At 37.1% G+C, this 27,020-nt stretch overlaps 1 protein-coding gene across 3 annotated transcripts; it reads left to right on the top strand.

The window, feature by feature from the left end:
• Positions 1-1,300: 1,300 nt before the first annotated feature.
• Positions 1,301-25,777, top strand: LOC133518282 (uncharacterized). 3 transcript variants are annotated; one of them, XM_061851950.1, is made up of 6 exons: positions 1,301-1,760; positions 11,283-11,635; positions 12,126-12,241; positions 12,317-12,829; positions 18,371-18,629; positions 22,800-22,938. In XM_061851950.1, the coding sequence occupies exons 2-5, from the start codon at positions 11,314-11,316 to the stop codon at positions 18,608-18,610; spliced, it is 1,191 nt and encodes a 396-aa protein (XP_061707934.1). In that variant the 5' UTR covers positions 1,301-1,760; positions 11,283-11,313; the 3' UTR covers positions 18,611-18,629; positions 22,800-22,938. The 3 variants fall into 3 exon arrangements, with proteins under 3 accessions (XP_061707934.1, XP_061707935.1, XP_061707933.1); XM_061851949.1 differs by lacking the exon at positions 1,301-1,760 and having other exon boundaries at positions 11,088-11,635; XM_061851951.1 differs by lacking the exons at positions 1,301-1,760; positions 18,371-18,629 and having other exon boundaries at positions 11,073-11,635; positions 22,800-25,777.
• Positions 25,778-27,020: the final 1,243 nt, after the last annotated feature.

Here is a 27,020-nt window from a genome sequence, read left to right as displayed (position 1 = left end):
ATATATACTTAAACACATTATAAAAAACCTAAACCTAGGGTGCTGCCAGCAGCGGGGCAGGGCCCAAGCTGCCGATGGTCAGAGCTGCAGAGAAGAACCGCCGGACTATCCGCGCCGTGTCCAAGATCACCGCCTTCTGCATCTGACCCTTGATCCAACCATCTAGCGAGAGTCTCAAGGTGTTGGTATATTATTATTATACAGAATTACAAATTGATTTTAGTAGCCGTAGGTAACTTACAACGCGGGTCCGCGATCAAAACGCCTTCAATCCGCCGACCGCGCTCAACGTGACATCACCGCCCCGCTCCGCGACCGCTTCGGAATGCTTGCGCGTCGGTGTGACGGAGCCTTTGCGTCTTCGAAGCTCTAATTATTTGTCAGACTTCACACATCTTATAAAATCAATGAATCTCTGCTAATAGATGGAGCAAGGTCCCTTTTACTTATACAACGGATAGGGACGATCAGGTGAAAGGCCAAGCGAAGCCAAAAGGTATGTGTGCCAGAGACTAGAAAATAAAGAAGACTAGTAAACCCTTATACAACGCAGTGAGAATTATCATTGTTGTAGATGGATCACATTTTAGTTATTTGCGTATGAAAACTGTCACCGTCACCCTACTGATATTAAATTCTAAACTTAAAATTGCACTCCTGTTCGTCTGACGGCAGTTATAGTTACAAAAGGTATTGGTACCTTTTGTAACTATAACTGCCGAAGTGTTATTTGTTCTACAAGGGGGCAAAGTTGTTGTTTAATCGCTCGCGCTAATATTAATACCCGAGCAAGAGAAAGATTCCAAGTATTCCAACATTGAACCACGAACTTAGCGAATGGGTCAAAAAGTTGATTCTGGATGGTTGCGAGGGTTTAAAGACACGATGGTTTTAAAAAAATTGCAACCGAAATACAAAAAAAATTACCCCTTCACCCCACCAACGCGAGGAAAGGTGCCATTAATTTATTACGTAAGACGATTTAGGAGGAGATGTCTTATGTTTTTTTCTTACATGGGAGAGGGAGGGAGTCTTGATAGTTCTTAGGTAATATCACAGAAATGCGCAAAGTATAATATTATGCTCCGAATAAGTGCGGACTGATCAAAATCTAATGTAAAGATGAATGATAAAGAAAAATGTTAAATTGAAACCAAAGTTGATTATAACCAAAAAAAAATACTAGCACCTATATACGATTGTAGGTACAAATCCTTATTTGTACCCTTGTTCCTAAAAATGGTGTGTTTTATTTTATAATAAAAATTAATACAAAACAAAACCAGTGACTCGATTGTCACTTCATCGTCGCCCTAAAGAAAGAAAGAAAGAAATTAAGGTCTCCCTCGAGAAATTTTTCAAGACACGTTTTTGGAGGCGAGAGTGCAGTCTACTTTATTGTATGTCTCTGACCAAAGAGAATTTATTGTATCTTTGCTACCATTGACCACGTAGTTTACGCAGTATACCATAGATGGCCTGTGTTTTGCTTAACGAGAATGTTCTGTCGGAATTTTATGCATGGACTTCTCTTTCTTAGATCTTTACTTTAGATATATGTTACAATCTGCCGACCGCGCTCAATGTGACATCACCGCCTTGTTACCGCCCCCCTCCGCGGCCGCACCGAAATGCTTCCGCGTCGGTGTGACGGAGCCTTTACCTCTTCGAAGCACTAATTACATGTCGGACTTCACACATCTTGTAAAATCAATTAATCTCTGAGGACGATCAGGTGAAAGGCCAAGCCATGCCAAAAGGTATGTGTGCCAGAGAAAAGTAAATAAAGAAGACTAACAAACCCTTATACAACGCCGTGAGAATTATCATCGTTGTACCTGGACATGGATCACATTTTAATTATTTTGGGCATGAAAACTGTCACTTTGCTGATATTTATAAATTCTAAAGTTAAAATTGCACTTCTGTTCGTCTGATGGCAGTTATAGTTACAATACCTATTTATTTGTTTTATAAGTTGGAGTTTAATCCCTCTATATTGATACCCGAGCAAGAGCCAGATTCCAAAATTATAAAAGATTCTAAAATTAATAGCTTAGCCAAAGATACATTGATTAAGATGTAAGTATCCCATTAAAAATATTTTATTTATGATAGATTTATGTACAAATACAGAAATTTATTGGTTTATTGGAAAACGCAGTTCCCCTAGTGAGTGCGCCACTGGCAGATTAACGCAGGCTTAATCAGTATATAATCTCTATCTCTATATAAATAAATAAAAACCGGCCAAGAGCATGTCGGGCCACGCTCAGTGTAGGGTTCCGTAGTTACTCTTCCGTGACGTCACAATAAGCTAAACTGGAGCTTAAGGTATAGTAAATTGTTAACCAAGGGATGAAACGGTACCTTTCACGCGAGTTAAACAAATAGGCAAATTTGCATAATCAGTACCTAATTAAAGTAAGTCTTTTTACTATGAAGGGGAAACTTTTTGCGATAACTCAAAAACAGCTAAACTGATCATGTCCGCTATAGTTTTCATTTAATGTCTTTCTTAAGCTCTACTTCCACGATTTTTTTCATATTGTTTGGACTTATGGTTCAAAAGTTAGAGGGGGGGACACATTTTTTTTTCGATTATCTCCGAATATATTCACTTTATCACAAAATGTATGTTGAAGACCCCTATTAGTTTTGAAAGACCTTCCCAACGATACCCCACAATGTAGGGTTGAAGCAAAAAAAAAAATCACCCCCACTTTACGTGTAGGGGACTGGGGAGTTACCCTCAAAAATATTATTTTTTTAGATTTTATTGTACGACTTTGTCGGCTTTATTGATGTATATATCCATGCCGAATTTCAGCTTTCTAGCACTAACGACCACGGAGCAAAGCCTCGGACAGACAGACAGACAGACAGACGGACATGGCGAAACTATAAGGGTTCCTAGTTGACTATGGAACCCTAATAAAAATGAATCGCCAAAATGAATCTGATCGCATAACTTCCGAAAGACTGGACCGATTTGGTTAATTTTGGTATTGAAATATTCGATTCGTGGCAGTCAAGAGATGGTTTACAATATTTGGATTATCGTGTATTAAGATAAAAAAATAATAAAAAGTGTCACTGTCACAAAGGTTCATTGTTGGTTGTCGAACTTTATGGGTGCGTTCAGAAATGGAATATGGTAATAATTTATTAGAGACCCTAACTATTTAAACTACAAATAAAACGAAATAAGAGTCAGACCAAGCTAAGTTAGCAGCGGTTTTGAGAGCCCAGCCGGGACACGTGTTATTTAAAAAAATTTAAATGTCAAACTTCTATGAAATTCTGAAGTTTACTTAACACTTGCACCGTCTGGGCTATCAAAATCGAAAAATCAAAATCAAAATCTATCTTGATCTGAATCTAAAAACTTAATGAAACATTTAGAAATTGAATAATTTTGTGACTCGACCATCCATCCAAATTTATCTGCTCTGATCAAGATGAAAATCGATATCTGAGGATCCGAGGGGCTCTGATCAAAATGCAGATCCGCGAGCGTCGACTAAGGCGACGGGTTGGGCAAGCTCTTTCTATACAAACTTTGTGCGCGTTTTTCTTCGTATGTGTTTGCGCTACAGTTATTATTTTTGGTAAATATGCTTATTTTTCTGTTAGCTAGGGCTTGATGTATTCTGTTTTCTTATTTTTTTTTTTTGTATTATTGTTTTTTTATTTTTTTTTTATAAAGAAAAAAATCGACATCAAGTTCTGCGTATATCCAATATATATGTCATGGACCAAGTGATTAATGTGGGCATTATATATAATGTCCGGGCATTATGAATAATGGCAAGCTATATCGGGCCAAGTGATAAATTATTATCTGAACTTCATTATTTATCACATTGTCTGGTCATTATGAATATTGCTACGTGGTCGTTGGGCAATTTGATAATAAAGATACGTTGGATGAGGTGCGAGGAGGAAAATAAACGCGTGACACGCGTTGACCAACCAGAGTCCGTGATAGCAACGTGCGGACGTCAAATGATTCACTGTTTACTGTAAAACGCTCACTGTTTTTATTTAGTTTTGGACTGAACTAAAACCGAATACGAATGGACGCGGACGGATCTTATTTTTGTAATTCAGTTTCGAATTATAGTAAAAACGATCTTCATTTTTGTTATTTCCCTTTCTGGGGGGTTTGAGGTGGCCATTTCTGGCCCTTTTTGGCTACTAGCAGGAGAGTCCTGGCAAGTAAGTCTTATAGATCCCCAGCTTTGTGCGTATGGGGGATGGCTGCTGCGGAGCAGTAGACGAAGCAGGGTACGCGCAGTTATAGGCCGTCTCACTAACTCCTCGGTGTGTTGCTCCGTTGTGATGCCCCTGTGTGACCCCTAGGTATTTTTTCATGTGCTGCCCCTATATCTCCTCGCCTAGTAGTTGCTCGCATGGGCTGCTCTCGTAAGGAGCGGCTGCGTCTTGGTGACGTTCACCTAGAATGTCCGTTTGGTCAGCCACTCAGGTAGGACATCAAGCTAGCGCTGGGTCTTCAGTGAGGCGTGGGTTGGTATGATGGACGACGCGTAGTACGCTGCGTCGTCTGCGAACAGACCCAGCTGGACGCGGCCAACCACCGAGATATCATCGGTATACGAAGCATAACAAGATGGCGATAGATAGCTTTCTTGTGAGACTCCCGCGAGGTCGGTTGGTGAGGAAGGAGTTGGCAACGTGTATGACTCGACGTGGGGCCGATGACGTTGACAGCTTTGGCTTGCAGGCCCTCATGCCAGACCTTGTCGAACGCCTTCTCTGTGTCGAGGAATACTGCGACGACATGCTTCTTCAGGTTCATCCTCTCAACCATGTAAGAGGAGAGGACTCTGGTTAGCTACATAAAAAAAAAAACACTGGGTAGCTTTCCTAACGTACGGCTCAAATCTCGTAGACCTATCTGGTCAGACTCCCAAATCCAGGGCCCAGTATGCTTCGACGTTAACGTTGAAAGATTAAGCGCTGAAAATTTGATTTCAATAAAGCCTTACGATATTAATAATACAGCCAGATCCTTGTCACTTGCTGCTGGAGTTGGAGCTGTGGGCTTCGTCTTCTTTTTGTTTTTCTTTGGAGCCTGTTTGGTGATGTTGGTGGCCGCTGGTTGGTCTCTTTCGCCGCTTTGAGTAGGGGCATTCGCCAGCGCCATCAGGGATGCGGGCGCCGACTACTCCACCGTGGGTTTTGTAACGCTAGCCTTTGTCACCGGGCCTGCCTTCTTACGGACCGTGTGTGCGTTTATGCCCGCCTTCCAATTATGGGCCTCTCTCAGATACACGGGGCATTTCCTGTAACTGGGTAGATGAGAGCCCGTGCAGTTGGCGCATGTACAGGGCTCTTCTTTTTGCCTGCGGCATTTTGTTGCTGGATGAGGTCTGCATAATGGACGCACTTTTGCAGACTATGACAGTCCTTCGAATGGTGTCTGAAGCCCTGGCAGCTGTGACACTGCGGTGGTCCAGATTTCCCCCTCCATGCTTCTATTATAAAGGAGTTCAGGAAGAGAAACTCGTTCACCCTGTATCCCTGATCGCGGTATATTCTCGCGAGGGTGAAGGGGGGGGGGGGGCGAGCTGCAAGAAGTAAACGCAGCCCGGCTTGCCCTCTTTGGCGTTTATCTGCTTGATGTGCTCTACAGTGAATCCGAGGTCCACGCACGCGTTCTTGATTTCGTCTAGTGGCGTGTTTGCTGGTAAAGCTTGGAGCGCCACCTTCATCTTCTTCTCCGAGTCTAACACTCGTAGGCGTTCCACTACGGCATTGTCCAATTTTTCGAGATGCTTGAACACCGTACGGTACTCCTCTTCTGATTTGGGCTCGAACCGAAAGCCTGTCCTAACCGGATTGGTGTTGACGGTTCGGCCTAACTCCGCGGTGATTCCCTTGACCACCGCTACCCAGTTAGGCAGCACCGGCGCCACGATGCTGGAGTATCGGATCTTCTAGGGTTATTGTTTTGTAGCAGTATCTTCAGTCTTCTTCTGGGTTATATTTCTAGTTGTATAATCATAGGTATGAAACAAAAAGAATGCCGCTGAAAACCAAAAGGAAACTACAAAACCGAGTACCGTTCGAGTACCTTTCTATTTCTTCCCATATTATGAATGTAAAAGTGTAGCCCAAGTACGAAATAGTGATAGAGTCCGAAGCCAAGAAAGAAAAAATAGAGCAAGTATTCAAAATAACGCTGGTGCCTCAGCTAATACAAAAATTACAGACTATTTCCCTATTATTGGCAAGGATAATCCCACTAGCACACTCACTCGAAAAGTTTCGCAAAATACTACTTCCAACTCAGCGTCAACCTTTTTTCGTGACTAACACTCTCACATTGCTTCACCAAAATATTTCAGGACTTATTAACAAGAGTGATGAGTTAATAATTAATCTAGATGAATTAGGAAAGCGAGATCAGGTTGATGTGCTTTGTATAACTGAGCACAACATGACGACTGACACTGAAATGTTTTTCACGATACCAAACTTCTACCTAGCAACTAGTTTCTGTAGAGATCAAAGCAGGGGCGGATCTTGTATTCTAGTGAAAACTGGCCTGCAATAAAAAGTACTAGATAACATAAAAAAAATGTCTATAAAATGTATGATCGAATGCTGTGCCGTAGAGCTGTGTGAACACAATGTGTTAGTAATTTGTATATATAGAGTTCCTGGTACTTGTTTAGATACTTTTCACGAAAAACTTGAATGTATTCTTAACTATGCATGTGACTTAAGAAACAAACGAATAATCATTTGTGGCGATTTTAATATTAATACATTGGAAAATACGCCTAAAAGCAGGGATTTCATAAACCACTTAATGAGTCATAATTTAACGCTTGAAATTAAAGAAGTAACTAGACCAAGTAGTGGAACATGTCTTGACAACTTTGCGCACAATATAAAAGGCTCAATGGGCGAAGTCATTGGAATGGGTCTCTCAGACCATGCGGCGCAAATTCTTAAATGCCCTACAAAGAAGACATGTAACATATCCTCATGGCGCATTAGACGTAGAGACTATAGTAAAGCCAATATGGATTTATTTGAAAAACATATACAAAGTTTATCATTTAATGATGTATTAATTTCCACCGACCCTAATGAAGCTTATAATAATTTTTTCGACATATTTAATTGTCTATATGAGCAATGTTTTCCCTACATGACTTTAAAGAAAACCCTTAAAACGAAACCGCGATGGATGAGTAAGGGAATAAAAACATGCTGTCGAAAAAAGAGAGAAATGTTATGGCTATACAGATCTAGCAAAAACAGTAATAAAGAGTCCAAGTATAAAAATAAAGTAGCATTTAAAATGTATAGCGCTAGACTACGGAAAGTTATTAGACTTACCCAACGCTCACAAAATGATCATTATATAAAAACTGCGGACAACAAAACAAGAGCGACATGGCAGGTTATAAATAAGTCTAAAACTTTCCTTCCCCGCGAACCAATTCATAGAATAAAAGTTGATAATATGTTTATAACAGACCCGACCAGTATAGCGACGGCTTTTAATGAGTATTTTATAACAGCGATAAAAAAATCTAATGAAAATAAACAGCCAAAATACCACCCCTTAAATATAGAACGGAACGCAAACACAATATTTTTATCCCCAACTACGGCTGATGATGTACTTAAAGTGATAAAATCCTTGAAGAACACAAAAAGTGTAGGACTTGACGACATCAGCACAAAAGTCATAAAATATGTAGGCTGTTCTATTGCAACGCCCCTGAGCCATATAATAAACTTATGTTTTGACACAGGTATATACCCAAACAAATTAAAATCCGCCATTGTTATACCTGTCTACAAAAAGGGTGATAAGGAATGTCCAGAAAATTACAGACCCATTGCATTATTGTCAGTGTTTTCAAAAATAATTGAAAAAATAATGTTTAATATTATGTATAGCTTTTTAAATAAATATAACATATTAATCAAGGAACAGAAAGGATTCCGTAAAGACACTTCCATTAACGTTGCTATTTATGAATTAGTTAAATTAATCATTAGTAGTTTAGATAAAAGGAATCCGACATGTGCCATATACATGGACATGTCTAAAGCTTTTGATCATGCAGATCACAAACTTTTAATTGAAAAATTAAGTAGATATGGCATCCGTGGTAACGCCTTAAATCTCTTAAAATCTTACCTTAGTAATCGAGACCAGCGTACTGCACTAACTCAGATCTGTACTATTACTAGGGAAGAAAAAAGATATCTATCAAAAAGCATGACAATGGAATATGGTGTACCACAAGGAAGCGTTTTAGGGCCCTTGTTATTTTTAATTTATATTAATGACATCACCAGTAGCACCCAACATCCAATGATACTTTTCGCAGACGACAGCACGGTATTTATAAAACATGATCAAGACTGTGACTTTGAACTTGACATTAACACAACTATTTATAATATTATACAATGGCTTGTTGATAATAATTTAAAAATTAATTTGGAGAAAACGAAATTCATGCAATTTACTCAAAGGAAAACAGTTCCAGACATAAGAATTAAATACGAGGGACACACTATTAACAAAACCCTAACACAAAAGTTTTTAGGAATCCACATAAATCATAATATGTCGTGGGAGTCACACTGCACAGAAGTATGCAAAAAAATATTTAAGTTTTCCTATGCTCTATATCGATTAAGGAAGACAGCCGATCGTAGTACTGTACTAACAGCCTATCATGGTTTTGTTGCATCCACCTTAAGATATGGTATAATATTTTGGGGCAACTCAACATATAAGAATGTATTATTCCTAGCGCAAAAGAGATGTATAAGAGCAATATGCGGATTACAACGCGTGGAAAGTCACCAGACTCTTTTTAAAACGTTAAGTATATTAACATTGCCATCTCTCTACATATATGAGTGCTGCGTATTTGTTAACTCTAACCCTGATCTGTTCCAAAGGAGAGAGCCACCACAAGATTTCAATCTGCGTCCTAGAAACCCTGGTGTGCACCTAGAAACGTGTCAAACTAGCCTTATGCTCAACAGTATTGTGACAATGGGCCCAAGGCTATATAATAAACTGCCTTCTGACTTCAAAAGTACTGGCTCGAAGAAATTTAAAAGGTTGTTGCGCAAATTTCTTTTGGAAAAATGTTACTATAATGTTCAAGATTTTCTATGTGATAGTAGTATATAAATATAGTGACATCGAATTTGTTATATTATTCCTAAATGTAATTTAATATTAAACTGGCTGTACATTCTTATTAGTAATTGTAGGTGTAGTATGTAAGGTTTATTGACATTTTTTTTTTTTATTTGCTTTTTTTTCTGTTTGTAACATGTATTTTAATTGTAAATTAATTTATTTGGGTAGTTATGTTTTAAAATGTCGTACGCCGGAAAGGTACATCATAGTTGCTACATGAAAAACACCCTATCACCTGTACTAAATGTATTTTATACCTATGATGACGAAATAATAAATGATTGATTGATTGATGATTGATTGAAAACCGCGATCCGCCCCGCTATTTTGTATGGAACAGAGTGCTGGGCTTCTACCAAGAAACATCTCACAAAGCTGCACACCACTGAGATGCGCATGTTACGCTGGTCAGCGGGCGTCACCAGGCTCGACAAAATCAGGAACGAATATATCAGAGGTAGCTTCAAAATCGCCCCCATTGTTGAAAAAGTCCAAGAAAACGTTTGCGCTGGACACATCCTCAGGCGTCCTGAAGACCACATGGTGCGAGTAGCCCTAGACATACCATCGACGAAGCATGGGCGTGGAAAGCCCTCCGCCACTTGGCTAACGACGGTCCAAAAAGACCTGAAACAAGCAAATATGAACTCAGATATCGCCCAAAATCGCCCAGAATGGAGAAAACACACAAGGAGAGCCGACCCCAGATGATGGGAAATGACGCAGGCAGATGATGTATAATCATAAATATATGCATCTTAGGAAACGAAGGAATTTTACATTCACTTTAATGTTAAAATTAAAAATAATAGTATTGAAATAGTACATTACGATACAAGTGCGAAAAATAGGAAATTCGAAACGAGTGGCGATAAATTAAAACACGACCGAAGGGAGTGTTTTAAATCGACACGAGTTGCGAATTACCTATTCGCACATGTATCGTACAACGTTTTACAGTACATATGGCCCTTTAAATGTTCGACACAGTAACATAATATGCTACTTCTCGCACTAGTGCTATAAAGTAGCCCCATATGTACTGTAAAATGTTTTTTTATTACTTTGCCCAATAGGTGAGAGGCAGTATGTATAATGCCCGGGCAATTTAATTATTTGCATATTTATTATCACATTGCCATCTCAAATTGGGCAATTTTCATAATGCCCGGGCATTATGAAAAATGCCCAATTTATCACTTGGTCCATAACATATACACACCTTTACGATTCTTACCACACGCTCACCACACTTTTACCATACTCCCACTCCTACTCCTAGTTGAAGTTTATTACATGAACATAGATTTAAAACCTAAATCAATGTCTAGTCTATTAAATTAAGTTCAAGGTGTTTCCAGAAAGAAAAATATAATGGGTCCAATGGTGTTTCCAAACCATCTAGGAACCCGTTGAAATATACACACAAAATTGCATCTAAATCGGTTTCAGCAAATCAAATTTGACGATATACCGATAGCAGCGCCACCTATCGGATCCAATTGGTTTTTCAAATCAAACCATCTATACATATATACTAAAACCTTCTCTAGCATATAACAAACATTTTTCTGAAAACCGCATCAAAATTGGTTCAGCCAATCGCGAGATAATCGCGGACACACATACATACAAACATACGGGTCAAACTAAGAACCTCTTTTTTGAAGACAATTTAAGATCTTCTCTTAAAGAAGAAGTTTACGTTTCCAATTCAGGGGGCCTACCGCGAAAACCGAAATGTGCAAATTGCGGGGATCTTTCTCTTACTCTCACTAAGACGTAATTAGAGTTACAGAGGAAAATGCTCGCAATTGACGAACTTCGATTTTCGCGGAAGATAGCAGACTCTCCAATACGCAAGACCATCGCAAATCACATGCGAATATCATAACGTCTGTGGAGCCCTTAATCTAACGTTGACTATTTTTACTGTCTGTGGTTTGTTTTATGTGTATTTGTTGGCAATGGGCAAGGTAATTTAGGTAATGGAAAATGTGACATTTGTGATTTGGCTGGGTGTGTTGAGTTGTGGCTTTTAGAAATACTTTATAACTGTTTTCAGTATTTATAAAAACACTAATTAACTGTTCGCGATGAGTAACGTAGAAGAAAATGGAAAAAAGCCACCGATAAGTGACTTAAATGGCAGCGTAAACAGTGAAAAACCACGCAAAGATTGGGTGAAATTTGAAGAAGATTCTCCTCTGTCCACGGTGCCTCTATCGGAGATATCACCACAAGCGGCTGCTGCTGTTGTTCCCAGCACATCCGAGTCCATAACTTCGGCACATCCAGCAGTATTGAAGACTGAATCGGTGCATGTAAACTTAGAGCGCGGTGACAAATCTGTGGAAGTCGCTCCTCAACCAACGTTAACTAAAAATGTTGAATTTGTTAACATTCGTTCGGGTTTTTGTAAGTATTCTATTGTTGTCTTATAACCACGTAGATGGGTTATTCTTATTGCGTATTATACCGTACCATTCATAAGTAATAAAGTTACTCATTTTCAAAACATAAGATTTTGTTAGGTATCGTTGGGTATACTGTACTTACATAAGCATTGTAGTTAGTCAACAATAGAGGGAATTTTACCCACTTAGCCTAGTAGATAAAGTTATTTCTAATTATGTGTAAAGTACTCATTCGCACAAGGCAGAATATGTAACCTAAACAGCTTGATGGATATAAACACAAATCAATCTACCATTACTGCTTATTTTTATTGTTTAATATGGTTCAGTGAAACTGGTTAGTTGTAATTGTGTCAACTTGTTAATGCTAACCTAGCATTTATTTGCTTAGATGTTATATGGACTATCAAATATTTCATTGATTGAACTAAACCAGAAGAATGTTTTACAAATAAAATAAATCTCTCTGATTGGTGACATTCTCTTTACAGCAAATGGGGACATCATAGTAACTATACTTCCATCAAATACCAAGTGGCCATGGGTAACAGCAGCACGATTCAGGCCTGAATTAGTTCCTGAAGAACTCATGGCTCAAGGACTCACTGTATGTTATACATTTTCTACATCCATAATTATGTATGAAATTCATGCGTGTTATTACATTTTATTTATTTTTCAGCTTACTGTTGAAGAATATGTCCATGCCATGGAGTTACTTGTAAATGATGCCCGCTTCACTCTGTACAATATCTGCTACAAGCGTGTTCTTGTTTGTTGGATAACACTTGCATTTCTCGTGCTCCTAGCTCTACTCTTTTCTGGATTGACAGGTCTCTTACTCTTTTCCCTTGGTGTCTTATGGCTAGTTCTTAATGCTGCTGCTATATTCCTTTGTATGTGGATAAAATTAACTCTTTCCAAGGGACTGGAGCAGTGTCTGGCAAGTGTGAATAAGTTGCTAAATAAACATAAAATGATATTGGCCTTGGATGATAGAGGAAAGATCTCTTGCCATAAAGTTAATCTTTGTTTCATTTACTTTGATTCTGGTCCATGCGTGGCTCACATTCAGCAGTTTATTGAGAGTGAAGAGGGCAAAAGTATAATGCAAGGCTGGGAACAGAGACTTGATGTGTCGGCACATGATATAGTCATTCAAGGAAGTCAGTCTACTAGATTGTCTCGGAAACAGGTATGTTGTCTTAGTGTAAATTAATCCATTTAGAATTAAAAACTTTGAGGATGTGTGTGAGACAGAAAATAATTTCATTGTTGCCAATTTTGGATCAAGTGGATGTATGCCATATCCTTAACATTCTCATGCTATTACAAACAATAATTATCATTTTAAAATACACATAAAGTAAATGACATTGGAGTATGTCTAACAATCTTATTATTTATACGAATAACGTGTCTATTGCCTAAAAATCTTACATGCTCCAATGTTTAACTATGTTTTAACTAACTTACTAACCAAAGTCTTATCTCTCTTATCAGTATTAAAACCGAATGGGTGTTTGAATATCTTAACACACTTATGAGGCTTAGAGATTAGCTTTTTCGCGTAAAGTTGTATGCTTTATTTTTTATCTTGTTTATTTAACATACTTTAATGTGATTAGGCGGATCCACACAGAGCGAGGAAAAGGGCGAGGCAATTTTCTCGCGCACAAACCGGCCAGACGTGCCTGGGCTGAGGCGGCGCGCTCAGGCGAGGAAAACACGCGCGCCGCCTCGGCCGAGGCACGTCTATACTGGCCGGTTTGTGCGCAAGGAGATTGCCTCGCATTTCTGCTCGCTCTGTGTGGGCCCGCCTATTAACATGTTTTTGATATAATCACAGTAATCATAATCACTAATCATATTAAATTCACTATTTATTTATAATGCTTATTGTGAATTGTTTTTTTTATTGAATAGAAAACAATATCAATTGTATTAATACTCAATGGGCTTTATTAGTTACGAGTATAATGAATTCACGACACTGATTAGTGATGGGCAATTTTTGAAATGTTAAAAAGAAATGTACTTAACTAAACAAACATTCGTAGAGCAGATTGCTCACCTGCACCCCAGCTGCTGCACAAGGATTATTTAGCGTTTAGAATAATGAAGGATTGAAAGAACCACAAAAAAACTCTTGTGCTGGCATTGTACTGGTATTGGTAAACCTAGTAAGGTTTACCAATACCAGTACAATGTTTCTAGGGTTTATCATTCTAAGATTTTATTCTATAACCGCGCAGATAGAGTAGTAAAAATACTTACAATGAGTGAGAGGTCCTGCTTATTGCGGCTTAAGGCTAAGCGTATGCTGTGACGCAAGCGACGCAGAACCACGCAGCGCAGGGCAGAGCAGATTTTGTAAAGTATGAAACGTCCTTTAGTTACGCACGCTGCGGCGCAAGGACGTTCCATACTTTACAAAATCTGCGCTGCGTGGAACTGCGTATCATGCGTCTTAAATACGCTTAGCCTTAGGGTTCGGCCACACCGCTGCTCACAAAACGGTGACGGTACGGAATCGCAATAACGCACCGTAAGTGTATCGTTTTTTCTGCGTGCCATCCACACCGCTGCTTAAAATACATTGACGGTGCGGAATCGCAGTGACGTGCCGTAAACTTTACCGACTTTACTTTGCGATAAAGCCGTGATATTTACGACGTGTCCCTGAAATTCCGCACCGTCAGCGTGTTTTAAAGCAGCGATGTGGTTGGACCTTTATGCAACATAGACGTTGATTTTGGCCACACAAGTAGATATTTAACATAGAAGTCTAGTCAAACTCTGAGATCTATAATATCATATCATTTAATATTAACCAGTCGCTTATCGGTGAAGGAAATCTTCGTGAGATAACTGGACTAGGGGCCGTTTATGTATTCTGTACATGCAGTCCGTGAGATCTAATAATGCTCTTTGGTTGTCGGGAGGAATCGGACGTAATCGTGTTATATAAAATAAACGTGTCTTTTTTATTTGCTTTGAGTTCCACACGCAAAAGGTGCAGTCATCTTTTTAGCCTTAAATTATATAGAGCAGTTAATAGCCCGAACACATATTATTAATTTGATATTTTACTTTTATCAGCTCTCTAAAGGCCATACCAGGATAAGCTAAGTGAATCTGCCAGCCCCCAGCGAGTTTTTACTTATAATTTATAATTTTAATGGATGGTGTGGCTCTATATTAGTAGCAAATATGCAAAATTTAGAGCCCTCCAAACTTAAAAAAATTGAGGTATCGCTCACGTGAAAGAACTACAAAAAAACAACGGGTTGCACTCCGGGAGTGCCGGCAGAAGTGAAAACTTGAATATTAACGTTGTGCATTTTTGATATTTTGGAGAAATTGAGTAGCAGATTTTACCTAGTTGGTTACTAAGTTCTGTTACTCGATTTGTAACCTCTTTATTTCCGTTAAAACAAATGCTATATTAATCTAAATTTTGTAACTATTTGTGCTAATAAATATTTCTTATTCTTATTCTTATACTTAAAAAAAAAAAAAATGACATAATGTGGTGGATTTGGAGCTAGAATTATATACCACACATAACGCGTATCTCGTCGTATCTATAATGAATTGGGGCCTAAAAGAGAATCGTATCGCAGTAATTGCGTTGCACAAATGTGGGCACCCCCCAAACATGATTTTGAAGTTGCTTGAAAACCTAAAAATCAACAAACAGTTTGTATATCGCACAATTAATAGATACAATAGTATTCAGAGCATCGATGACCGCAAGAGGTCTGGAAGACCACGCACCGTTCGGACCCCAGCTCTAATAAAGGCATTGAAGGCGAGAATGTTGTTGGCAATACAGATGTCTGTGAAGAGAAGCTCCCTAAAAAAGTTATCAATGAAGACCTTGGACTACACGCTTACCGCAGACAGAAAGGTCATTTGCTTAATGGACGATTAAAGACTATGCGGCTAGAGAGAAGTCGCGTACTATTGAAGCGGTACGCACAAAATGGCCACCAAAAAATACTATTTACAGATGAAATTTTTTTTACCATTGAAGAATGTTGTAACCGCCAGAATGACAAGAGTGTATGCAAAAAACAGTCAAGAGGCGATTGCGGCTGTTCCGAGAGTGCAACGAGGCCATCATCCCTCTTATGTGATGATTTGGCTGGGTGTGTCATACTCAGGGCTAACACAGGTTCATTTCTGTGAAAACTGGGGCCAAAGTTTACCAGGAAACCGTTCTCGAACGAATAGTGAAGCCCTTAAGCCACACCCTATTTCAAAACCAGCCATGGGTCTTTCAACAGGACTCAGCTCCTGCACATAAGGCAAAAACAACTCAAGCCTGGTTTCGAAGGAACAAAATTGACTTTATTGCCCACAAAGACTGGCCGTCCTCCAGCCCGGACCTTAACCCCCTGGATTATGCCATATGGCAGGTTATTGAGGAGAAAGCCTGTGCTAAACCCCACACAAATCTTGACTCCCTCAAGCGGGCCATAGTTAAGACAGTGATGGAATTAGACATGACAATCGTGCGTGCCGCTATTTATGACTGGCCTCGTCGTTTGAGGGCCTGTGTCAAGGCCAGAGGAGGCCATTTTGAATGATATTGTCATATGTAATTCCTGATTTTGTGTACTTCATTTTAATATATAGTTTATTCAACTTTCGTTCGTATATATATTTTATGTAGATAAAGATTATTGCAGTAACAGAATTTAGTAACCAACTAGGTATAAAAAGAGATAATTCTCTATTATACCTACGTAAATAAATTTGAGTGTGGAAGATATTTTGAAATGCGAATTTTAGTGTTAAGTAATATATAACATATACAGAGTAATTCATGAGACGTGAGCAGGACTACAGCCTACACAATCAGTAAATGTTAATGAATCGTTCACCATACTTCATTTTCTACAATCATGGACACCCAACAACACAAAGATACAATACAACACAATTAACAAAGATTAAACCTCTTTAACCGTTATGACAGCACTTTGATTATGAAGAAAATAAAATGTCACACTTGAATGAGATACGATTTTTCAAAAGTAACCAGGCTTTGTTGACATTCAATTTGCACGTCACCATGATGTCACGTGTCCGTCTTACGAATTTTCAATCTGACGGTCACGTGACCCCTGACGCGAGTTTAACATTTTTTTCCCCATCACAAAAAGTGCACAGCGCTGCTAAAGAAGTTTTCACTTAAAAATCTAAAGAATTAAATTGTATATTTCTTTATGTATAAGTAACTATTAATATTGCTTTTGGTACATTAACGCCTGCTTTTAAACCACACAAGGTGTGGTGATAATAAACACCAAGGTTTTCTAGCCAGCAATGAATAGTAAATATCTATTTAAAGTAACATTATGACATTCATGTTAATTGTCCCATCATGCCATTCTATTCAAATTATTGCTGCATCTGTCGGGACGAATGTAAACCCCATTTTATACAGTGTGTCCCCTAGCCGTTGAACAAAGCCGAAATGTACATATGCATTAGGGTATTTAGAACCAGTGTACAGAGTATCATAACAACCGGTGTAGCGGTTTCGAAGAAATTAACAAATTACCATTTTATACTTTGGAGCAGCCTGTATGTGTTAGTAGCTCCTAAGTTAATATGCTAAAAGAATAGTATGGAACCTTCTTCGACCTTTTTGATTATCTTTTTTATTTATGACACTAATAAATCTTCTGACTTTTGAAAAATGTCATCATTATCAAATATTTCGAACAAATTGTCAAAAACACTGCCAAAGATTAACACAGTGTGTTTCTTTTTGTTGTCGATTATTTATTGCATATAACTTTTGATCAAATTTTTTATTTTATTTTTTGTTCTAATTAAAAAAAATGGCTGTGACATAATCGGACAGACAGACGGACATGACGAATCTATAAATCTTCCGTTTTTTGCCATTTGGCTACGGAACCCTAATATTAACGTCAGAACATTCCTGAGAAGTAACCCTACGTGGGATTTCAGGGTTTGTCCAATGGCTAAGGTCACTCTGTATACCATGGCGGGATTCCACTTGAGATGGTCATTAAGCGTAAACAAGACGAGTAGTCACAACAAAAGATACCTGGCAACCTTTATTGCGGCGTCGTGTCTTAAATGTAAAATGTAACTTTCCAGTCTTGGGCCTTTCGTGTTATTATTTGACAGCCATGTCAGTCTGATAAAATTATTTTATAACTACATATAGGTACATAGTTGTTGTTGGACTTGTAGGGACTGCTTCGTATTCCTACATTCGATCAAGGCTAGATGTTATTAAATAAATAAATAACTTTTTTAAGTTTTGACAATACGTAAAAAAATGATAAATCAATTCAAGTGTTTAATTGTTTAAATACGACTTTTTTGAATTAAAAGTTTTTTAAATATTTATACATATACCCATTACTTCACTTTAAGTAATACTACCACACGCTGACTTTCGCGAGCAGAGGTCGTAAAGTAATTGTTAACCTATAGATCAACATTATGATTCTCTTTGTGCAGGTTTAAGTGGAATCCCACTATGGTACATGAAATGGGGTATGCGAGTATATGTAGGTACTGTAACTACTGTATTAAGTACTAACATAAGAAATTATACCTACTAATCATCATGTAAATAACGCCTGCGCATATATCTTTAGCGGTTTGGTGACACTCAACACATAATTATTAATCATATTATATTTAGTATTGTGGCGGGTAAGAAAAGCATATGAATGTGCAGGCTATGGCAGACCAGTTGTACCTCCGGTACCTGCAGCGGTGGGGCAAAGACTTCCTTCGGCGTCGGCTCGACTGGACCCTAGACGAGGAGGCCGGCAACCCCGCGGCGCCGCGCCACTTAACACAAGCGCTTTGTCCCTGTCAATATGTCGAGGAGATTTTGAGGAATAAAGAGCCGAGAGACACGCGAGCCTGTTGCCCGACCTGTAACAGCTGGCTCAGGCGCCGCGGGCTCGACTGACCAAACAGCTTTCAGTTTGGCAAGTCTGATTTTGACCTATACCTTGTAGTTGAATGATTTGTATTGTTTTGTGTAGTTTTTCGTTTAGGATAATCCTCTTAAAGCACACTTAAAACAATGCTATTAAATGGAAGGTTAACCGCAAAACAAGATAATGACCTAGTTGTAAAAAGTCGTCACAGTTATCTTGAAGGATCAACAGATTAGGTATCAACTGTACTACCCGTTCGCCAATTACCCGAGGCTGAAATGATGCCTTTTACACGAGTTGAACACTACTTTTCATTTCGACAACGTATAATTTTTATAGCATTTCGTGGGTGTACTTTCGATTAATCATTTGGGTAAAAGTATCGTTATGAATGGAATGGGAAGTTAAATATCAGAATGAGAATTATTTAACTAATCCATTTAAAACCAAATTTAAATTAATCGTAAAAAAATCGTACTTAGAAAGTAAAATGCTTCCTGCACTCTTTTTAGAGCAACAATGACCCTCTTTCAGAGCATGAGAAATGAAAAAATAATTTCATACTTTATTTTTGAATACTCAATTAATAATTTTTGTGATTGTATTAAATTTAAGTAATAAATGAAAAAGTAGCTGTAAAGCTGTAGTAGCAGAGGTGATGCGGGGAAGCGGGCCGGGAGGTAACGGCCAACTTGAAGCGAACGGGTAGTAGCTCTTTCCCTTACCAGTTCATAGTCATAGGCATTACTTTTTTTTAATACACCCCTAATGGTAGCCGAGTATGGATAGGGCGTCAGAGATGGTGATGCGGGGAAGCGGGCTGCGAGGTAACGGCCAACTTGAAGTGAACGGGTAATAGCTCTTTCTCTTACCAGTTCATAGTCATAGACATTACTTGATTTGAATACACCCCTAACTGGCGACTGAGAGCGAGATCATAACGCTATCTTCTTTACCTTTGTTAAGACCAACCAAGAGTGAGAGAGGTGGCATTATGACCTGACTCGCCACTTAGTTTTGCGGCAAGTATAGTGTGTACGTACAGTCACGTCTGAAAATATCGGTACGAAAAATGTGCCAAAAATATGTATACACTACCTTAATATATGGGCAATAAAGTCGTGTATACATATTTTTGGCACTTTTTTCGTATCGATATTTTCAGACGTGACCGTACTAGACTACTTGAAAATGGACATTTAGAAAACTGAAGTGTATGGTGTACCCTTTTTCTTTTATTGAACTTGTAATCTAATGACCATAGAGATAGAGTCGATAACCCGTTGAAACTTTAAGGTGGTTGCAACGACTTTTTACTACGTAGTCACTGTAGTTACCGTGTTTCCGGTTAACCTTTCAATTGTTTTCATTTGGCTCTTCCGATGTCCACGAATTCCACGATAAACCCTACTAGCGCCCTGTAAGTGGATTATCTAACCGTTAGAAACGGAATACTATGCACTTGATTTCTGTATGCTTTAGCAAATGTTCGTCTGCTAAATATAATTTGTAGATTTAAATTAACGTGAGAAATATAAAAAACCGCCTCGCTTCGATTAACTATCATTCGCGAAGCGTCATTTGGATACGATCGTCTGCGGCGCTGTAAGCGGAACGTTGCTACAAGTTTAACCCATCAAATTATTTTATTTCATATTTTGATTTGTGTTTTTTAGGTAGTCACACTACTATACACCGTGTTTTTTTTTATTTCCGTTAATTTCAAGGGTGCATCCCTGAGCTTAAATTAAGTAACTTTCTCAAAGACACCGGTATTCAAATGAACTCCATTTCGGAGATAATCAATAATTTATTTTTATCTTATAAGGCCCTTACGAGCGTGTACACATGCCCTAGGGCCTGTTTACATATTGATTATTGTCCAGTACAAGTTCATACATTTGCTACTAAACGTAACTACTATCTCGGACGATCGATGTTCGAAATGACATTCTATATGAATGTCAAAGTTTTCAATTGCTTGGTTGAGTCAAATGTAATGCCCGTGTTACAACAACGCTATATGCTACATTTAATTACTTTTTATAAAAATAAAAATAGTTAAAAAATCATTTAATCATTTTTAGGGTTCCGCAGCCAAATGGCAAAAAACGGAACCCTTATAGATTCGTCATGTCCGTCTGTCCGATTATGTCACAGCCACTTTTTTCCGAAACTATAAGAGCTATACTGTTCAAACTTGGTAAGTAGATGTATTCTATGAACCGTATTAGGATTTTTACACAAAAATAGAAAAAAAAAAAACAATAAATTTTGGGGGTTCCCCATACTTAGAACTAAAACTCAAAAAATCTTTTTTCATCAAACCCATACTTGTGGGGTATCTATGGATAGGTCTTTAAAAATGATATTGAGGTTTCTAATATAATTTTATTTCTAAACTGAATAGTTTGCGCGAGAGACACTTCCAAAGTGAAAAAATGTGTCCCCCCCCCCTGTAACTTCTAAAATAACAGAATGAAAAATCTAAAAAAATATATGATATACATTACCATGCAAACTTCCACCGAAAATTGGTTTGAACGAGATCTAGTAAGTAGTTTTTTTTAATACGTCATAAATGGTACCGCTTTTTTTTTAAAATTAACTAAGCCATTTAGTTTCCTTAAACGTACTTACCGATACCCCGAAGTTAACGGAATTCAATAAAAACACGGTGTATATATTAATTGTGTATTTCATTTCCTGTCTAATTTTAACTATAAGCACAATAAAGAATATTTACTTACGTATATAAGCGGGCGGGCAGCAAAAAAAAAGTCAGGTCATAACTGCAAGAAATAGCAAGAAATATTGTAAGAAAATCAATATTAAACTTATTTTTCGCATATTCAAATAAAAGCTATATCTATCTATCTTTTCAGTTTATTAAATAATAGCAACATCAGCTTTTGAAAAATACACTCCTCCGATTTTGTTCATTTTTTAAACGCTTCTAAACCAGAAACGGCGCCGAATAAAAATAAAATAAAAATATACATAAATTTAGGACATCGAGTAGTATAATTAACTATTCCAAATATCAGCAAATTCTATGACCTGACATTTTTTTCGCTGCCCGCTTGGCGTGAAATGCCCCATAAATGATAAACTTCTAATGCGCCCTGGTCCCCTAGGCTAATCCAGGGCGTTAGGCGCGTAATAATTTGAAGCCGGTTCGAATCCGGCCGCCGCCATTGGTCACTTATTCTTCTACACATACCTATAGTTTAATTTATAATGTATATATGAAAGGTTGCTGGTTCGTATTTTTCTCACTTTAATTTAAATACATGTTTTGTGCCAAATGTGTTGTAATGCTGTATTTTCATACATCGAGATATTTGACGAGAATTTCTCTATAGATCTTGTAAAGTTTCTAACTTTAGCTCATATCATAAGTCATCAATGTCATCAAGTACAAACTTATTTAAATGATAAGTATAGCTATGTAGACTGCTAATCTTCATATAAAGATGTATTCCTCATAATCAGCATGGTGACTGTGGTTAACACACAATTTCATGCCATGTATCACGAAATAAGACAACAGAAAAATATTGCAAAGCGTAGACCGAAGACATTTTTCTATTCAACTTTTAATTCATAAATCGTAAAGAATTTCTAAGAGAAGTTAACTACTATTTCAAGTTCGAAAAACGACAGTTATCTTCCCTATGGTGTTTATTTATACTGATATCAAGAATTTGAAATCAATTTATGCAGAAATATGATTGAATGCCATGTAAATAGAAGTAACTGATAAAGTATAAGATATTGCAGCAATGTAATAAAATACATGCCGAAAAGTGTGATTTCTGCCAGGGTCCATGTGCCTTAAGGTACATTGTAATTTGAAAGTGTACTTGGATGCATAAAGATTTTTCTAATTCTGGATACGAGTGTGATTTATTACACGAGTGAGTTATCTAAGTGTTAAAATAGCGCTGTTTTTTTATTTCTATGTCCGTAATCTCTCTTTATGTGGCGCCATCTACGACAGTAATAGTAAGGCGCGCAACTTTATATAGAAATTAGCAGTTTTTATTACTTGTTATTTTGCTTATGCTCGATGCCATCTTTTGGATCTCCTTTAATTGACCAACCATCTTGCTCGTTCAGCGTACCTACTCTCCGTGAGGGCGTATATCGTATGTGGTTTTATTGCATTAACATATTTATACCTTAAATCTTTTAACCGAACATAATCTTTTACAGGAAAGAGGTGCGCTTCTCTATTTGCGGTACGTGGGGCGATGGGGCGCCATGGCTGTCAAAAACAGACTTAACCTCAGCAGCACCGTGCCAGGCCGCCATGGTGAGAAATACGTCTGCCCTTGCCAGTTCATAGAGGAGCACCTAAAATGCAAGCCACCGGCTGGCATTGCTAAGTTTTTCATGTTACCGAATCAGAATGTTCAACTGTTTTAAAAGTGTTGTTGTATTATTGAATCCGTCCAATGTGTGTTGTATATAACATATCACGTAGGTTAAGAAAACGTTTATGAATATTCTTGTTATAGGTATCAATAAGTTATTATGTGTACCCTGTACCCCTATCTATTTAATATTTATTGACCCGAGTGTTGAACGTCCGTAACGATTTCAATTTAAGCTCTAACGGGTTGTCTGTTATGCAATATGCATATATAAGTGTTATTTATGGACAGATATTGGTATTTGTGACGTTCAAGCAAAGGTACCACATTGGCGCATGCCATAAGGACGCTCTACCAGGTTATTCGTATGAAGTTATAAGCAAATTTCGTCCTGATTAGTCCTTATAAGTCGTCGGTAAGCGTCAAAGTGATACCTTTTGCTTGGGAACTTCATATTTATCGACAGTAATACCAGAAACAAGTTACTAATAATTACTACTGATCTCTATAAAATGATGTGTTGCTCCTAAATACATTTCATGAGGTATCTTTAGGTACTGCAAGGTTTCAGTCCCATATATTTTGTAAACCATGATATAGACAACCTGTTCTTCACTACTTCAATGAGTATGAAATCATACTTTATTTAGATGCTATTGGTTCATTTATTCCTTATGGTGTTCAAACTGTCCCACCATACTAATTTACTTACACCATATTCCTAACTCGTATGTAAAATCGCACAAGTTAACATGTTTGTATTGATTATTATAAATATATAAGCAAAAAACTTAAATATTTTACTTTTATGTATACATATGTCAACAAATTGCAATATGTACCTGTAAAAACCATATGAATAATCTCATTATTCTATAATTTATTAACCAAGAAAATAGTAAAAACGAATATGAAATGTACGTAACTAGTAACTACCCTAGAATTTGTTCGCCGCTTTCACTAAGAAGTGGAGACGAAAAAACAAAATTCTACAAGCGTATTCATACGTACCTACATTCATAAGAATCCTTGTAAATATTAATAGGTTTGGTATCGAATATTTATTATGCATTTGTGGCCATAATTATCTTAAAAGCGAATTTATATATACTGTTTAACTGAACTTCATTAAGAAAAAGCACTCTAAGTGAAATAGTGTTAGACACCCCATATACCTATAATGTATTTAATTCATTTGAATAATATCACGGAGAATTTGATATTCAGTAAAATATTGGTGGCAAGTAGGTATGTAGACATAAGTCCGGTCTCCGTAATAAAGTACCCACTCCAATTAAATTATATTTGTGGCTTTCCATCACAGAAGGGTCCTTATGCTTCAAGTGCAATAATCTGAAATTCCAACAGAAATTCTGATAGAAAGGCCTTCTCTGATGGAAAGCTACGTTTCTCTATGCGCAGCCATAAACGTCTATATTTTAAATATAACGTACAAGTACGTATTTTAAGGCATGAATGTATATTACATGAATTATTTGTCCTTAGCTACCTAATGTCGGATATTTTGTTATGGTATTTTTATCGGTATTATTATTTTATAAACTCTGATTTGGTAGATTAAGTTATGAGATTGAACATAGATTACATGTAGTGGTAATAGTTTTTTAACCCCGTCTAGGAGTAAAAATATGTTTTTGCGATAACGGGAGAGGTTATTCAATTATTTACAGATTGTCATTATCCGTGACGTGAATAGTATAGATAGATTACATACTTTTTATGGGTATATACAAATAATCTCTAAAAGATTTTTAATGTTTTGGTTCCCTATTTCTAGTTACCAACCAAGGGTGCCAACCCTTTGCTGTACAGCCGTCCGCCTGTATGTCTATAAGGCGGGCTATATACACTTGTGATGTGTTAGGGTTAAGGGAAATATGGCTGCGTCACTCTCTTGAGGTATTAAAGAAAAAGATGGAACATGAATAATTTATTTTTTCGTAATTGTAGTTACGGAAACCGTCATTTTGTGTGACACAGCGCGGCTTTTTAAATTAACTATACACAGTAAAACTCGATTAATTTATTACAAATAATATTTTTTATTGATTTTTTGGACTGAATTTAGATCACAATCTAATGCAGCTAGTCAGTGATTTTTTTCTCTTAAATATATTAGCCAAAGCTCGTAAATATTGTTTTAAAATTTTAGCTAAGGAAAAAGTAATATATTTTGAGCTGATTTTTTTAAACATAAATACTTATCACAATTATCTATGGTGAATTTATTGTTAAAATATCTACAATACGTGTTAGTGTTACCTTTTTAATAAAAAGGTGTTTGTATAAGAATATAATAAATACTATTTCTCTTCATATAAATACCGTAGTAAAGCAATAATACAATATTTGGTGCAAAATTGTTAGTCGTGAAACATTATGTCTAAAATTGCAGAGTTCAAATTAATTGTGTAATAATTGAATGATGTAAGTATGTTCGACTTCTCCGGCGTGAAAGTGGTTATATTGTTTACATTAATGTATATTACAAAAATATCTGCTCATATTTAGTATGTAAATAGATGTATGATTACATCTTATAGGTACATTCCGTCCAAATTTGTTCAAGTACTTAATATATTAGAATTAAGCAATACAATTCCTTATACACCTATTTTTATGTAACTTTTAAAGAAATACATAATACTTTTTACTATTTAAGACCGTTTTATTTTATGTCCAATGTCCATCAAGGGTATCTGCTAGTTACGGATTACGGACGTTATTGTTGGCAAATTTCGGGTTTCCATTGCACTGGAAGAAATAAATAAATAAATTTCCCATTTTTTCTTTGTACACCGTGTTTTTTTATGTCCATTTATTTCAAGGGTGCATTCCTGAGCTTACATTAAGTTACTTTCTCAAAGAGACTGATATTTTAATGAACTCCATTTCGGAGATAATCATTTATTTTTATCGGATAAGGCCCCTACGAGCGTGTAGCCTTAAGGCCTGTTTATATATTGATTAGGGTTATTCTAGCTTTTCGGTGAAGGAAAACATCGTGAGGAATCCTGCATACATCTGCGAAGAAATTCAAAGGTGTATGTGAAGTCCCCAATCCGCATTGGGCTAGCGTGGGGACTATAGCCCGAGCCCTCTCGCGCATGAGAGGAGGCCTGTGCCCAGCAGTGGGACGTATATAGGCTGAATTATTATTATTATTATAGGGTTATTCCCACTAGTTACCACCAAGTTGTTACCAGTGGTAACTACTGGGAATTTTTTTCCACTTTTTACCAGTGTTTTATTCCCAGTAGTTACCACTGGTAAAAGGTGGGAATTATTTGTCCCAGTAGCTACCACCAAAATTTTGTTAGAGTTCAATACTAATAAAAACAGTAGAACTAGTAAAGTATAAATAAAGAGTGCTTTAATAAATAGTTATAAGTCAATTAGTGTTTCAGTTTACTGCTTTAAAAGTGAAAAAATTTTTTAAAACCAGTGCAAGTGCATAAAATTAAAAGATAAAAAGAAATTAACGTTTGGTTGAAATTTATCTTATTAATTGTAAATTGAATGAATTGTGACGTTATCTATGAAATTTAAAAAAATTCAAAGATCGACTATTGTTGATGTCTTTTAAGGCAGTTTACTGAAACCGACTTGTAATTAATCTAATAACTAATTAACTTATAATGAATTCGACTTTGCTACTAAACGTAAGTACTATCTCGGACGATCGATGTTCGAAATGACATTGATATAAAGTCACAGTTTTCAATTGTTTAGTTGAGTTAAAAATAATGCTCGTGTTACAACAACGCTATATGCAACATTTAACCACATAAAAAAATTAAACAAATATTTACAAAATATTTTTTTGAAAATTAATTATGCCATTTAGTGCTACTTGCACCATCCTACTAACCCGGGGTTAAGCAATTAAACCACTTAACCAGTGTCAAATTGTACTGGTAACCATGGTAACTCCAGGTTTAACCGGTTAACCTCAGGTTAGTGATGGGGCAAGTGGCGCTTAGTTTCCTTAAACGTACTTAAGTATGGGTATGGGCCCCAAAGTTACCGGAATTCAATA

The sequence above is a fragment of the Cydia pomonella genome, chromosome 5 (genome assembly GCF_033807575.1).
Source record: "Cydia pomonella isolate Wapato2018A chromosome 5, ilCydPomo1, whole genome shotgun sequence".
NCBI classification, from domain to species: Eukaryota; Metazoa; Arthropoda; class Insecta; order Lepidoptera; family Tortricidae; genus Cydia; species Cydia pomonella.
Note: the sequence above shows the minus strand (reverse complement) of the source record. Positions and strands in the feature narration are given on the sequence as shown.

Coding starts and splice junctions, on each gene's coding strand:
- LOC133518282 (XM_061851950.1), top strand. CDS start 11,314: ATGAGTAACGTAGAAGAAAATGGAAAAAAGCCACCGATAAGTGACTTA. Junction 11,636..12,125: donor TAACATTCGTTCGGGTTTTT/GTAAGTATTCTA, acceptor TTCTCTTTACAG/CAAATGGGGACATCATAGTA. Junction 12,242..12,316: donor TCATGGCTCAAGGACTCACT/GTATGTTATACA, acceptor TTTATTTTTCAG/CTTACTGTTGAAGAATATGT.